Genomic DNA, 15,052 nt, shown 5'->3' on the forward strand with positions numbered 1-15,052 from the left:
GTCTTTCAGATGATGGTGATGGGCGTCTGCTTGATTGTCTCGCCAACTTGACTGCTCTAATCCGCACTGTGTTGCTGTCCTCCATCGCTTCCCCCTACCCCATTCACGATTATCGTACGATACAACTAGCCCTTCCTAGAAATAGATCAAGACAGTTGAGATGGCGTCGAGCAACACTAGTTGGTGGCAAAGAGAAGCATCTGCATGCAGACCAGACGCCAACCAGAGACGTTGTTAGCAGTACATCACAGAGGGCTCAGAACAATATAGTTGACTCAGCTGAGTAGGTCTGGTAAGTTCTATCATAGGCCCAAATCTTTCTTTGTTTTTCAGACATCCGGCTCCAAGGGATACATCTGGCAGCCGAGATCTCTCAAGCTGTGCTGCAGCCAAGATCATTGGTCACTTCTGCAGAAAGTATGAGAAGAAGGGATTTGCTTTTGCTGCTCTGGAAGTCTACATAAGACCTCCAGTGCTCACTGAAAGCTTCAATACCATCAGCATCGCATCTTCCTCGTCACCATCAGACTAAGACTCTTCTCAACCACTCATAATTTCTCAAGTACATCACAATGTCCGACTACACCGGCCCCGGATTGTACGAAATCCTCCCCAGATATGCTCCCGAGATGAGCTTGAACGTCTGGGGCGCAGCAGAGACAGCCGGCACGCAAGTGAAGCTATAGTAAGTTACTCGAACGGTCAGAGAGAGAGCATGTTGACTGAATTCATCCAGCCAGAGAACCAAAAGCGCCAACAACACTCATTTTGAGATCGTAGCAGCAGGAGGCACAGACGCCAAGCCCGAAAAAGGCGATCGTGAATACCACATCATCGCCGCCTGCTCTGGCCTCTATCTGACGTCGGCCGGTAAGTCGAAACCAGACTGACATTTATGTTCTCCTCACATTGCTGATATATCTAGGGCCAAAAGCTGGTTACATCAAGACGGAGCTGCGCAAGCCGCTCGACAGCACTATCCGCTGGAAGATCGTACACTGCGGAAACGGTTCTTACCGGTAAGTGGCCCCGTACAGCTCCCCTTAAATCTGAGTTCGCTTTCTGACGCGTGTGTGCCTGTCTTAGTATCAATAATGTAGATGGGAAGACGCAGCTCAATGTCGCTGGTGGTGGCAAGACCAGCGGCACCGACATGATTGGCTGGCAATTTTCTGACGGCTCTGAGAACACGGAGTTCCGTCTCATGGCTGTTTAAGTGATACGGGGGAGACTCGGGTTTATTGCCTTGTATTGAAAAGGATTGTAGAATCTGTCGCTCACTTACAAAGTCGATTCAATTAACAGGCTGAGATGCCTCCCAATGATTGTGATGGGTGATGAGGCTTGTGCTTTCAGTGAGACGACGCTAACAGCTCACTCATCAGTTCCTTGTTACCTCTGCCTAGGTTAGTATCGATGCACGTTAGAAGTATGTCTTGGCCACTGCGCACTTGTTGATAGCTGACTTCATGTGAGGTTCAGCAACTTTCACGGTCTCTTCCTCATATCAGACAAACGTTGCTTTCCTTGGTTATTACATGTAAAATATATCGATACTCTAGACTATTTCCCCGTGGAAGGGACTACAAAGTGTATCTGTAGAAAGGACTCTTGTCACCCATGAGCAACAACTCCTGCTCCGAGTATCTCGCGCGAATAGCCTCCTCTCCGTGCTCAGCAATCAGCTCATCCCGCTTGCGGTTCTCCTTCGCATACGCCCACCTCAGCACCAAAGTCATGAGGATCGCGGTGCAGCACATGGCCAAACTAGCTGAGAAACCAGTAGTATACTTTGGTGCTTCGCGTGCCAGATACACGTTGCTGCCCATGATTCCACCCATGTTTCCGACGGAGATAAGCAGAGCCATGCCAACAGCGCGTTTTGACGATGGTGCGAGAGAGTTGCCGATCCAGGAGACGAGGCATGTGAAGGGGCAGTAGAGACCACCAGCGACGGGGAAAAGGAAACCGTAGGTGATGCCAGGGTATTTAGGCTTTGGAATCGCAAGCTGAGCGATGAAGCCGCATACAGCGATCGAGTAACCTGCAATGATGTATGGGGAGCGCTTGCGCGTCAGATCGGAGGCCCACGCAAAGATGAGGGTAAGAATAGCGGCGAATACGTAGATAGGGATCGTGAGGAGCTGAGCGTTGGCACTGGTATATCCGAGTCCTTGAATAACAGAGGGCACGGTCGCGGTGAATCTGTATGAAACTGTTAGAGATGAAACCGCAGCAGAGCTGGATATCTTCAGCTTACCCATAAACACCAACAGTGTTTCCCCAGAAAACGACCGTAGCAGCCCAGATCTTCCAGTCAGAAAGACCAGCAAGAATCTGTTCTTTTCCGATCTTGTCGCTGTTGGTGGCTTGTCCCTGACCAGACCCGGAATCGTTGGACAACCGGGTAACAAGCAAGTCGCGCTCCGGTTGTGTCAGAAACTTCGCAGTCTCTGGGCTATCGGGGAGAATCTTCCAGATGATGAGCGCGAGCGCTACTGGAATCAATCCCTCTATCAGGAAGATCCATTGCCATCCTGCGAGTCCAGAGCGTCCATCGAGTTGTTCGATACCGTAGGCGAGGAGACCACTGAAAGCACCGGCGAGGGAGGCAGCTACGTAGAAGACAGCCATGCGGCGTTGAAGTTCGAAACGACGGTACCAGAGAGTGAGCAAGAATGTTGCTGCGGGGAAGAAACCAGACTGCGAATGTAAGCAAGTGTTCTCCAGTTTGAACCAAGATGCTGAGGACCTACCTCTGTTACACCCAAGAAGAATCTTCCAGCGAGCAGACCACCATAACTGGACGTGAGCCCCATCAATGTCATGACGAGACCCCAGCAGAACATCAGAATCGCCATCCAATGACTTGGGCGCATCATCTTGAGCACAATGTTGCTAGGTACTTCAAGAATCGTGTACGGAACGAAGAATAGAGTAACGGCAGTGTTGTACTGAATACCGTTCATCTTGAGGTCGTCCGTCATACCAGCAATCTTCGCGTTACCGACTACAACACGTTAGTAATTCGTTCCAATGTTTCTCTCGGAAATGAATATGTCCAAACGTACTGTTGCTCCGGTCGATAAATGCAACAAGATAGAGGAGCGAAAGCATTGGAACAAGTCTCATGTCAACCTTCCTCAAAACGCGCGCTGCCTCCTTCTCCTCCAGTTCGACATTTTGCGCTTCAAGCTCGCCAGTTCCGGAGGAGTTCGAGATCTTCTCCGCAACATTCTCAGCCCGCTGGTGCTCAGTAGAGAGCTTGCCGTGATCGAACGTTGTCGCCATCGTGGGATATTGCACCGCGTCTGCTTCAATGCAAAGGCGGGTGAGGAGGCTGGCAGGGCAATGCACGATTGCATCCCCATGGGCAACCCCTACCCTTTAAAGCATCTCGGTAGAATGTAAAGCCCGACATCATCCATCTCAACGGCATACCTTCTTCGGCAGCGTTACCCACTTACATGCATGCCTTGCCTCCCGTCAGCGCAATCGAGCCTCTCGTGTGGAGGCGGGTAGAAAGCATCTTGGCTTCTGGGGTAGCAAGCGGCGCTTTTGCGGGGTAGTCTGGAGGGATCATCATGCGCGGCGTCGGCACGTGCTGCACGATCTGCATGTCGCTGTGACGTATGGTTCGACCATCTGTCCACCGGCACAGCGTTTACTGGAGATGTGCAGGGGCGCATTTGCCGATCTCAGAAGCCGCGGTGGTGGTTTTCGATGCGAGGTGCGTGCTGGGCGGTTGTCGGATGGGTGCCGTCGGCGATAGACCGAGGAAAAAGAAAGTCCGGTCGGTGGCAGCACCGCTTGCAATGGGCTTCTTGAGCTTGCACTTGATGACAGCATCGCCTTGCTACGAAAACGTACGTCTTTTTATGTCTCTTTTGAGACCATGTGAGTTAGATTCCACGATGACTGTCCGACGTTTGGTGCCAGCCTTGATGGTGCTGTTCTTGTCAGAAGAGCCGTGGATGAATATAGGAAGGCTCGCCGAGGACGTGTTACCCGTAAACCTTCACAGCACAGACACCAATCCCCAGCCTCCCTCCACAGTTGCCGTCACTCTTGCTCTTTGACAAGGGAATACAACTCTATCGTGGTCTCCGACAATGAATTGTCATACGAAGTTTCGCGCCCAGTATTGAACTTCAAAATGTTGTATCCATTACAATGGCCATGGTATATAATCTTGCAGACAAACTCCTATCCTGGCTATTGGCCATTCCCGAAATCGCCTAAACGCCGTCTAATGCTCCCAAATCTCCTTCTCCCATGTCCAACAGCTCTCAAACCGAGCTGGGATACATCATAACCCGAAGACTCGCACCGAACGATTTTGGTGGGAGGTTGTTCTGGAAAGATGCACGAACAACACCAGAGTTGCCTGTTCTTGAATCAATATCTTTTCTTTCGCAAGTCTGACAAGCTGTACGAACCATGTGTCCTGCGGATCTTGCCCCAGATCACACGAGGACCTTCTTCTTTGCTGCTGGCAACGCGGTAGACATATGCGACGCGCTTGCCGAGATACCACTGCGCGTCTTGCGTGCTGTCGACGCCTTCGAGCGCAAGAAGGCTCACGTTGGGGTTTGTGTTGCGTTTGCCGCGCTGGTAGCTGACATGGCGGGCTTTGACGTATACTGCACAAACTATTACTACGTGCACAGCGGCGTGAAACTGCTGCTACTTACGACGGTGGCTCTTTTCTGAAGACATCGCGATTTTTACAATTGTTTGTTTATTGTCAGAATGTGAGTTTTGGTCGATTGGTGTGCGCTCGGTAGACTGCTTACCTAACATATATGGGTCTTCGAAGTTCAGACGGCGCGTGGTAATAATGTAGGCACCTACTGCTGCGATCGACGGCTGACGGTTAGTTGCCTAATCTGGACTATCGTCACAGACAGAGCGCAGCAACATCCAACCTCCCCGCTGAGTTCAGGATACGGCAACCACGGATGTAATGACTTTGACAGCTTTGATGTCAATCCGAGATCGCGAATCCCTTAAGTACTTTCGACTCCCTCCTGCCGCCTGTGTCAACTCACATCATTACATCATCCTGGCTTCATCGTTTCACGGGTGTCAATATTCAGGAATGTACGTTTCTCGGTCAATATTAAAGCTATTCAAACAAGCAACTATGGGAACAAGAAACCAACGCAATTACTAGGCTAAAGCGTGCGCCTAGTGTTCGACCATACAACGGCCGAGGGGTATACAGCTTTCGTCAATCATCCGTGTTTATGCCCCTGGAGAACGCCAACAAGAAATGCACCTTCCAACCCACGAGAGGTCGTATACTTGCGAAAACCAACGCACAGCTATGCAAACACGAGAAAAAAAGCAATACAATGAAGAAGAATGCCCACAGGCAAGGAATCTGATTCCAGTCGATCAATTCCGATTCGTGTGAAGATGAGGAACGCCGAAACAATGCATTATAAACATTTTTTTTACGAGGAGGTAGGGCTTGGCTCCTCCTCATCTGACTCGTAGGTGAGGGTGGGCGCTTGCCATTCGACATTGAACTTCTGCTGATACTCGTGGCTGTTGATGATCTCTTCGAATTCAGCTTGACATTCGTCATCAAGTTCGATAATTTCCGCTCCTGGCATGTCATCGAACATGGACACCGCGGAAGTTGCCATTTGTGCAGGAGTGGCGGCAAGGAGCGACACGTTGCCAGCTTCCGATAGGATGCTTGGTGATGGGTAGGTTGCCTCGCGGAGACGGGAAGGCTTAGCAGGTGTGTGCTTCATGAGTCTCTGGCGCTGGCGCTCAATCTCATCTCCAGGCTGCTGGCGGGTAGGGGTTGGGGGCGCTTCGGGCACATCAGACGCTTCATCCGTAGATCCGCCTGGCAGGGGAGCATGCGCAGGAACGGGGGCTGGTGGGGGTGGTTGGGTCCAGATAGGAGTAGCTTCAGCGTCAGCGCTCTCGCTGCCCATTGTAGAGTCTTCTTCATCAGAATCATCATCGGGGACGCTGAAAGAGCCCATGCCTGGGTTATGGGAGTGGGTGTTCTCCTTGGTTGCGCTTTTCAGGACCTCACGATCGTTCTCACGGATCTGTGCCGCGGTGTCGTGTCCTTGTAGTTCGCTAAAGATGTTACCGCCGGTGTTGTGTGAGATGGAGTTGCTGAACATGGGTGATGGGTCGATTGAGCGACGAGGGTGGAAGTCACGGAGTGAAGCGGACTGGCCATGGCTGTTGTAGAGCTTTGGTGAAATGCGCGCGCCGTTGCTGGCGGCGAACTGCTCGTCGATGGTAGGAACTTCGTCGTCGCCCGTGGTGAATTCGTGAGTCTTCTTGTGCTTCTTAGCGGTGTGCTCTTCTTCTTCAGCCACGATATCGAGATAGACAGCCCAGACTGGTACAACATCGTCATCGTCCAGATCACCAAGCGGGTCGCCGAAGCCAGTCTCCCAAGGCTTAGCTGAGGGGAAATTCGACAGCTCCTTGCACAGAACGTCCTTCTGGAGACGCGCACGCTTCTCGCTGAAAGCAGGATCGTTCTTCAATTCAGGAATGACCTGCTTGGCCCACTCCTCTGCCTTGTGCCTGTCCTTGCGGTCGACGCCCTTGAGCAGTAGTTTCAGCAGTGTGTTCATGGGCGCACGCCTCTTGTTCGGCGTCTTGACGCGCTCGCCAACAGGTGTAGGAGGGAGGGAGAGGGTCTCGGTGATTGTGTTCTGGGGTGGTAGAGGCTTCGTAACGGTGGGCGACGCGACTTCGGGGGTTGGCAGGGGCTTGGGGGTCGAGGAGAAAAGTCGGGATTTGATAGCAGAGAATGACCTGCTGAAGATGTTGGATGGTGTTGCGACGGGGCGGTTGGGCGTTGCTGTGACATCCTCGAAGGTTCTCTTAGCAGACGGCTGTTGTGGTGAAGGTTCCATGGCGACGTCATTGTCTGAGAATGTCTCACTGTCATTACTTGAGGGCTCAACGCGCCTGGTTTCTTTGGCAGAGCTCTCGATCTTGTGGAGGAGCGCAAGGGCTTCCTCATTGCCATTCACAAACACACCATGTGCCGGAGATGACTCGCTGATTGCAACTAGTTCACTGTCGAATTCTGCGTAACTGACGTTAGCCGGAGTACCGTAGCTAATATGTGGAATATTCTCTAGTCGCGTGATTTCCATGCGCAGACGCAGGTTCTCGTTCTCGAAGAGAAACATTTGCTGATCTTTCTGCCACATCATCTCTACGAGATTCTGGATGCGAGCCTCCTGGTTTGTGACACGCTCGCGGAGATGATCAATCTCCCTCTCTTGGTGTTCGTACTTCTCCTTGCGGAGCTCGTTGTCGATTTCTTCCTCTGAAGGGGTGTAGCTATGGGGAAGATGGTGCTTACTTTTTGTGAAGAAGGCGCCCATGCCATCTTCATTCTCGGCTTCTGCCTCGTCTTCGGCGCTCTCGATGGCCTTGGCCGCCGCCAGCTTTGCGGCCACTGCCTTTCGCTTCTCACTGGTGACTTTCTGGCGGGCTGTGCCGCGTCCTTGCTTGGCGGGCTTCGTCTGTTCCAGGCTGCGCTGCGGCGAAGCCTCTACGCCTGCCTCTTTGAGCGCCTGGCGACCGGCTCTGGTGAGCTTCTTGGCGACAACAGGCGCTTGCGTCGCGGTTTTGGTTGTTGATGATGTGGTGGTTGTTGTGGTGACGGCGGAAGCGGCGTTTGCGCGTGACGTAGCGCGACCCTTGGTGACTGTCTGCTGCGACTCTGTCACGGTCTGCGACTCGACTTTGGCGGCGGCAGCCTTGGGCTTGCGACCGGGCTTCTTCTTGGGGGCAGTCTCTGGCGCAGGCGACGCCGACTGTGAGCTTTGCCTGGAGACGGGCTGCGACGACTCGGTGGCCGCTGTCGCTGCAGTGCGACGCGTTGAGCGCCGTGTAGTAGCTGACATGGTACTGCAAGCGAGGTCAGTAGGAGCGGTGCGCAACAGCAGCGGGGACGTACGAGGCAGTTGCGATGCAATTGCCAGTAAGCAGTGAATGATCTGATGACAGATGCAGCTGCGAAGGTGTGTTGGGATGGTTGCGTTGTCGGGGTGCGTTGGCAAGGGAAGTTGCGATGGAGTTAAGAAAGTTGTACATGCACCTCCGGCCATTGGGGCTAGCGCGTAAACACCCCAGCACCATCGAGGCAGGCGCGACACGGGCCACGCCTTGGCATGACGACCAAGCTGGAGCTCTTTGCCTGCGACGGTCGACAGCAGCCAGCATCAGCATCATGGAGGGCCTTTACTACAACGTCAAATACGGGTATGATGCACGCGTTTTTCGTCGCTTCATCCATATCTGACATCTCTCTACAGTTACATCGAGGGCATCGTGCGCGGTTACCGCAATGCACTGCTCACCAGCCAGAACTACAGCAACTTGACCCAGTGCGAAACCATCGACGGTACATCGCATCCCGTCGCTACTGCCTCTGGAACCGCTCTAACAATGCTACAGATGTCAAGCTGCAGCTCTCGCCCGCGTACGGTGACTTCCTCAACAACTTGCCCCCGAACCCGTCCACGTCTGCGCTCGCCGCGAAGACCACCGACAAGCTCGTGGCCGAGTTCCGCTATCTCCAGGCCAACGCCACCGGCTCGCTCTCCAAATTCATGGAATACCTGACGTACGGATACATGATCGACAATGTCGCGCTGCTGATTACGGGCACCCTGCACGAGAGAGATACGCGCGAGTTGCTGGAAAGGTGTCACCCGCTCGGCTGGTTCGAGACCATGCCGGTGCTGTGCGTGGCGACCAACATCGAGGAACTATACAACTCCGTTCTGATTGAGACGCCGCTCGCGCCCTACTTCAAGGGCTCGCTCAGCCACCAGGATCTCGACGAACTCAACATCGAGATCATCCGCAACACCTTGTACAAGAACTACCTCGAGGATTTCCATCAGTGGATCAATTCCTGCCCAGACATTACCGGAACACCGACTGCAGATGTCATGTCGGAGGTTTTGGAGTTCGAGGCCGACCGCAGGAGCATCAACATCTCCCTCAACTCGTTCGGTACCGAGCTGTCCAAGGCAGACAGGAAGAAGCTTTACCCAGGCTTCGGCAAGCTATACCCAGAGGGAACCACAATGCTCTCGAGAGCGGACGACGTAGAGGGTGTGCGAATCGCTGTTGAGAGTGTTGCCGACTACAAAATGTTCTTTGACCAGACCGGCCTCAGTGGAGGTGGCGGTGGTGTGGGCAACATGGCCGGTGGTGTCGGTGGTGAGACGAGGAGTCTCGAGGATCTCTTTTACCAGAAAGAAATGGAGATCTCGAAGCTTGCATTCACTCACCAGTTCACTCACGCCATTGTGTACGCATGGGTGAAGCTGCGCGAGCAGGTACGTTGTAATTCCATCCTGAAGAAAACGTAGTGACTGACATGACACGCAGGAAATCCGGAACATTACATGGATAGCCGAGTGCATCGCGCAGAACCAAAAGGAGCGCATTGGTAACTACATCAGCGTCTTCTGAGTGCGCGCATCATTGTAGTAATAGCATGTTTGGGTCCAACTATGGAATGGCTTGGGTGGCGTTAGGGTGCGATCCGTATATCCAACTTTGTTAGATTGTACATCTCTGCCATGTGTGTTCTTCGTCTCTATCTCATCTCCTGTCGGGTGTCAACACGTCTAGCCATGCTTTCGACGTCCCAATTCCGCCTTTGACCGTTATCACTACGGCTGTCAATCTGCTTTGACTCATCATCGTATTCGACTATGCAGAAATAAGGGAAGGATGAATCCGTTGTGCTGCTTTGACGTTGTTCAACGCTGGTGTCCTTCGTCCACACTGTACATCTACGCTAACCCTCGTTTTCGTCTTCACAAATCTCATTTTCAGTCACATACGCCGAACAGTCAGGGATGCACAGCGGAGACGTATGACTGACGGCGATCAGTCTCGATGTCGTTGCGAAAGCCCGACCTATGGCTTGCACCACGTTGTACAGTTCGAGCGATTAAGGCTCTAAAAGAGACCTACGTCTAAGCAACAACTATACGTCGAGTTTGAGAGCCTTGTGAATCAACGCGTTTAGTAGCTCTAGCTTCGGGTACAAGACTAAGGCAGTCAGGATTTGAGCTTTTCCTGACCTTGATCTGGCTCGAAGTGTCTCTCTCTAGGCTTGAGCAATTTACGCAAATGCCTTGACAACTGAGCAGTCTCCAGGACAAAAATACTCGGCATGGATCTGCCTATGATGTGCTAGGCGAACTAAACAGGCAGATCCTCATACTCCATATTACTCATGTTTTGCTGAGCACCCGAACATCACTGTCAAGTCAGTCATGGTACCAATTGATTGCCGTCTAGATGGCTCGGTATTTGCGTAAAGTTCTTCAATCACGCTGTACATATGCTGTTCCCCGGTCGCAAATAAACTCTCACATATAATTGGGTCGTACTACAAGCCAGGTCGCGTCATCATCCTTTCGCTACTTAGGTACCAATATCACAATGTCGACGACGACACCACTCAAGCGCGACTCTGACTGGACTACCACACAACTGGAGACAGCATATGACACCTTCTGCAAGTACTATGAAGAGCGGAAGAAACTTTATGACGATACAATGCGTCTTTGCGAGAAAATGCACAAGGAACGCGTTGGCGCTTATGCAGCAATTAAATCACTGCACGACGAACAGAAGGCATATCTGCGTACTCTGTTCGGGGATCTACGAGGCATCATGGAGCAGATGAAGGATATAATCGGGGACACCGATGGCGGCGATTCATCTACTCAAGGGGATGCTTCAGCAGGTGTTGGTCACGAGGACGGTCAAGGCACTACTTAGACGAAATTGAGACAAGCGGAACGACGATGCAGGTGACAGCGACAAGCAGCATGCAAGCAGCCGCAACGGCTCTACAGTAGGAGGTTCAATAAGGCATAGTCTCACGATAGCAGATAGTCCTAGTCCATCTCAGCCATCCTCTTCCCAATTCGAAACTCCAGTTACCGAATGAGGCCCGCAATCACCTTTGCCGAAGTGCAGCCATAGTCGAAGTTTAGATACGAGCTTCGTAAAGGAGGTGTAGCGACAGTTTACTGCAGGGAGAAATTACGGTGTGTGGTGGTGACCCCAAAAAGTAAACTGGCGTGAAGCCTCGCAGAGTGTAAGAAGCAAATCCATAGTCTCTCACGCAAGGTTATCCGATCGACGCGTTCGCTCGAGGAGCTAGCTTGTTTTAGAGATACCAGCTCACTTTGGGGTGAATGGTGTTGGAGGGTCTGCTAGAGTTGGTGTGGACCCTAAGTGACAGAAAAGGAAAGAAGGGGCGAGTGTGCATGTGCGTCATGACGCTAAGAGGGTGATCATATCTGGGCAGTCACCACGGTGCATGCACTTTGCTCATCCTCATTCAGACTGCTGCAACGCGTGTTCACCGCTTGCGCAATACAGACGTGACTGGATTCGTGTTAGTATTCCTTAGGTCTTTGTAGATCTCGTTGACTACGTGCGTAACTGCATAGTCCGGATTGACACCTTCGTTTACCTTTCTCGCATGCAGAAACATTCATTTTCATCCCTCGAAGCGAGGTCGGCATGACGAGTACCCTCCATCATTTGGCGGATACATTTTCTCCGATGAAAAAATAATCAGGGTGGGTGAGGAAAGACGCTGTGGCACTGGTACTGCCGAACCAAAATACTGAGCCACCCTCAATTACCGCTTTACAAAACGAACATCAAACGGCCAGCTAAGATCCAGACCTAACCGATGGTACCAGCCATCGTGTCGCCGGTATACGGGAATATGCCGGTGTTGGGCGAGGTAGGCGTGTTGAGAACTTCAAAGGCCACCTTCGCTTCTAGCAAACTGCACGGCTCACTCACGTAGCCTTCGTCACGCTCATATGTACGCTCGCATATATGTCTGGTAGCCTCAGCACATGACTATCACACTCGTCTGTGTGCCATGGTTCTTCGAATCAAACCCCTCACGATGTCCAGCTCTCGTGCACTTGTCTTCGCATCGCGAGCCATGTGCCTAAACTCAGCTTCTTTCTCCTTGCTTGTCTGAACAGCAACGTGGAAACAACTCAACATAAACCACGAGCTGAAGAGAACTTAGTGGTAGCGACTCACTCCCACATGTGCTCCAAGCGAGTCACAGTCCAGCTAGGTGTCAAAACACCAAAATCCTAAATATGGGCAACTTCATTCGCTCGCCAAAGCGCACAGTACCATGTGTTCTGGACACCTGCAAAAATAAAGATAGCCAGTGCAAGAGCCTCCTTCAAGCCTAGACCATCGCCTTACCCCGAATTAAACGTTTTACCCTGAATTTACGGATGAGAAAAGAACAAGTACATGGCTTCTAACGGGGAAGCAGGAGGACAGTGCGAGGTAAGTCGTTCGCAGCGAACGTCTCAAAAGCCGAAACAGCTGGAGGTTCAGCTTCAGGGTCCTTAACTTTTTTGTTCCGATCCGTATACCAGAGTATGCTTAGGCCGAGATCGAGCGAGTGTCAAAGCAAAGCCGCGTCAACCTTTCTCGTCAGCAACGAGAGCAAGTATACTTATGAAACAGACGGCCATGCAGACAACACCCAGACCTTAATCACTGGTACCATCGTGGTCTTAGCATAAAGTTCACCCTCAATAACCCTTACCAACAGACCTACCATTCTTCAACCGACGATCCTCAACCCTCGGTACCATGCGTCCTCAACTGGGTCCCCATTCCTCTCCCCAACCCTTGCGCCGATACCACTCCGCGACCTCAAACATGTAGTCCTACATGCCGAGTCTCGCCATGCATCCCCGGTCCCTCATCCCTCGCTTACATTCCAAAGTCTCCTCGCAACACGCACCACTCTTCACCGTCTTCTATGTACACTAGCTCGTCGGGTACGTGGCCGGGACTTGAGCATGCGACACGGCCTAGGAAGGTCACCAGGGCGCGCGTTGAGTATCCCAGAATAGATCGGTTTGGTAGGGTAGACAAGGGGAAAGGGAGGATGGTGTGGGATGAGGGCTGGGTTGGTGGCAGGCCTTTCAGGGTTGAGTCGGTGACGGTGAGGAAGATGGAGGGGCCGCATATGATGAATCATACTAGTCAAGGTAAGAGTTGGAGTCATGATGCTGCGTGAGTAATACCTCTTGGCTGTACGGTGGTATCAGACACTGATACGCGCATAGTGAGAAGAGGCGACGAGGTCGTCCCAATGCTAGCGCACCTACAACCCGAGCGTCTAGTATGGACCCAGATGGACGCGAGCGTGGTGTTCTCAGTACTGCTACTGCTTCTGTCAAGAGCGAACCACAAACACAACCACAACCAAGTCTCTCTTCTGCAGGGGAGCAGATGCAGCGAAAGCACATGATGGAGCTTGAGGAAGAGGAACACCAAGAAAGGAAGAAAGCGAGGATAAAGAAGATCAAGTCAGCGTGTACTCGCGTCATTAGAGGAATTTTGCGTAGGTGAGCGAGATCATATCGCTGCGTCACAGTATTGGTAGATGCGGCGTAAGGGTTGTCTTCCGGCTAAAAGTCAACCTTGCTTGCTCCATAAGCGGGCGTAGTCGTGAGAGTCACTCCACATAATACCACCATAACGCCACCTCGCGGACCTCTCTAGAATCAGCAGGACTGCGTAACGATAGAGCTATTCCTCTCAGAAAGGAATGTATAAATTTCCCTTCCATACGACATATCTCTTGTCATCAATACAACGACAGTTTACCGAACATCCATTACATCACCAAAGACACCTCTGCCGCTCTCACAAGCAGGACCTGGATAAGATGCAACACCACTTCCACATCCCGCACCCGCACTTACACATGCGCGTACCGCATCTGCATGTGAAACAGCATCTAGATAGGTGGCTGGCAGATGTCGCTGAAGTCTACGGCCGTGCTGCTTGACAAAGAAGCTGAAATGTCGGCAATGACCGAGGCAGGCAAGCAACAAGCAAATGGCAAAGGTGCCTGCGCTCCATCCTGACATCTCGAGATAGCCACGAAATGAGAGCTGAAAGGTCCTGGTTTGAGGTTGAGCGAGAACCCGCGTGTTGAGTTGATGTTCTCAGGATATCCCGGACAGACAGGCACGACAGGCAATCTAGATCTATACCCATGTCAGCTCTAGATTCCATATTTGCAATTGTAACGACCAGCTTCACTTTGACCTTGTTTTGCCTTCTCGCCATGCCTTCTCTCGCGATTTCAAACGCGCGCACAAGGCACCGATCTCAGCGAGAAAAGATGAGGAAGTCACGATCGAAAGCATCACATCTAGACCTAACCACCATCTAGGCCCTCCCTCAAAAGGGCAATTACTGAAAGGAGAAACCTTGGAAGAGAGAGAGAAGGAAAAAAGGTCCGAAGAAGGTTCCGCATCCAGACTGCCGAAGAAAGGTGGGCGACAAAAGAACAAGTCTCACCGAGACGAGTTGCGATAGGATGGTGGCTGACCAGGTGGTTACAGTAGCCATGCGCCACGTCTCTGCTGTGTACTTTTTCGTTCCTTTGTGACCAGGCATCTTCCGGTCGATCCACCCTGCACTGTGACGCCCCATCATCGGGCAGAAAACAACATGCAGCAGGCAGCGGTAGAAGAGCCGAAACATATATAAAGTCGCACAAATCTCCACCTGCGCCCCTCTAAAGGGGCGACGAACGACTGCCCTTTGTAGACTAAAGGTACGACGTCACACATAGATTTGCGCTACGCCGGTGGATCTGGCCGGCGACCAAGCGGGCGGGTAAAATGCACAGGGCTGCTATTCTCATCTCGAACAGATCAGGATAGCGATTCGCGATATTGTAGTATTGAGCCGGGGGTGGAATCCTGCCATATCCACTTTCCACTCGTCGGCGATCTACTGTGGAAGAGTCACCACAGTTGGGCCGCGGAGTTGGGTCGATCCGGACGGGGGTGTCGAGTCAGTCGACATGGGCAAATCGCGATCTTGAACATGGGAGTTTATGAAGCTTCTCGATAATCGTTCATACGAGGATGTTAGGTCGCCGGCCTGCTGGATTGCGACTGGGGTGCGAAAGGGCGGGAACGTCATTGGACTG

The 15,052-nt window shown here is 52.1% G+C and overlaps 5 protein-coding genes across 5 annotated transcripts; 2 read left to right on the top strand and 3 right to left on the bottom strand.

The window, feature by feature from the left end:
- Positions 1-572: 572 nt before the first annotated feature.
- J4E86_005394 (uncharacterized protein) lies at positions 573-1,216 on the top strand (the record flags this gene model as incomplete). The annotated part of the gene is made up of 4 exons (XM_051445928.1): positions 573-685; positions 737-870; positions 926-1,019; positions 1,087-1,216. 4 exons carry the CDS (start codon positions 573-575, stop codon positions 1,214-1,216), a joined length of 471 nt encoding a protein of 156 aa, XP_051302695.1.
- A 367-nt stretch (positions 1,217-1,583) lies between these two features.
- On the bottom strand, positions 1,584-3,291 carry J4E86_005395 (uncharacterized protein; the record flags this gene model as incomplete). Its single annotated transcript, XM_051445929.1, has 4 exons — positions 1,584-2,205; positions 2,261-2,703; positions 2,757-3,010; positions 3,072-3,291. 4 exons carry the CDS (start codon positions 3,289-3,291, stop codon positions 1,584-1,586), a joined length of 1,539 nt encoding a protein of 512 aa, XP_051302696.1.
- Positions 3,292-4,398: 1,107 nt separating this feature from the next.
- Positions 4,399-4,719, bottom strand: RPL33A (60S ribosomal protein L33A; the record flags this gene model as incomplete). Its single annotated transcript, XM_051445930.1, has 2 exons — positions 4,399-4,643; positions 4,695-4,719. The coding sequence occupies 2 exons, from the start codon at positions 4,717-4,719 to the stop codon at positions 4,399-4,401; spliced, it is 270 nt and encodes an 89-aa protein (XP_051302697.1).
- A 740-nt stretch (positions 4,720-5,459) lies between these two features.
- Positions 5,460-7,907, bottom strand: J4E86_005397 (uncharacterized protein; the record flags this gene model as incomplete). Its single annotated transcript, XM_051445931.1, has 1 exon — positions 5,460-7,907. One exon carries the CDS (start codon positions 7,905-7,907, stop codon positions 5,460-5,462), a length of 2,448 nt encoding a protein of 815 aa, XP_051302698.1.
- A 326-nt stretch (positions 7,908-8,233) lies between these two features.
- VMA6 (H(+)-transporting V0 sector ATPase subunit d) lies at positions 8,234-9,489 on the top strand (the record flags this gene model as incomplete). Its single annotated transcript, XM_051445932.1, has 4 exons — positions 8,234-8,265; positions 8,319-8,407; positions 8,461-9,353; positions 9,406-9,489. 4 exons carry the CDS (start codon positions 8,234-8,236, stop codon positions 9,487-9,489), a joined length of 1,098 nt encoding a protein of 365 aa, XP_051302699.1.
- Positions 9,490-15,052: the final 5,563 nt, after the last annotated feature.

Source organism: Alternaria arbusti (assembly GCF_024043155.1).
Source record: "Alternaria arbusti strain BMP 1465 chromosome Unknown scaffold_6, whole genome shotgun sequence".
NCBI classification, from domain to species: Eukaryota; Fungi; Ascomycota; class Dothideomycetes; order Pleosporales; family Pleosporaceae; genus Alternaria; species Alternaria arbusti.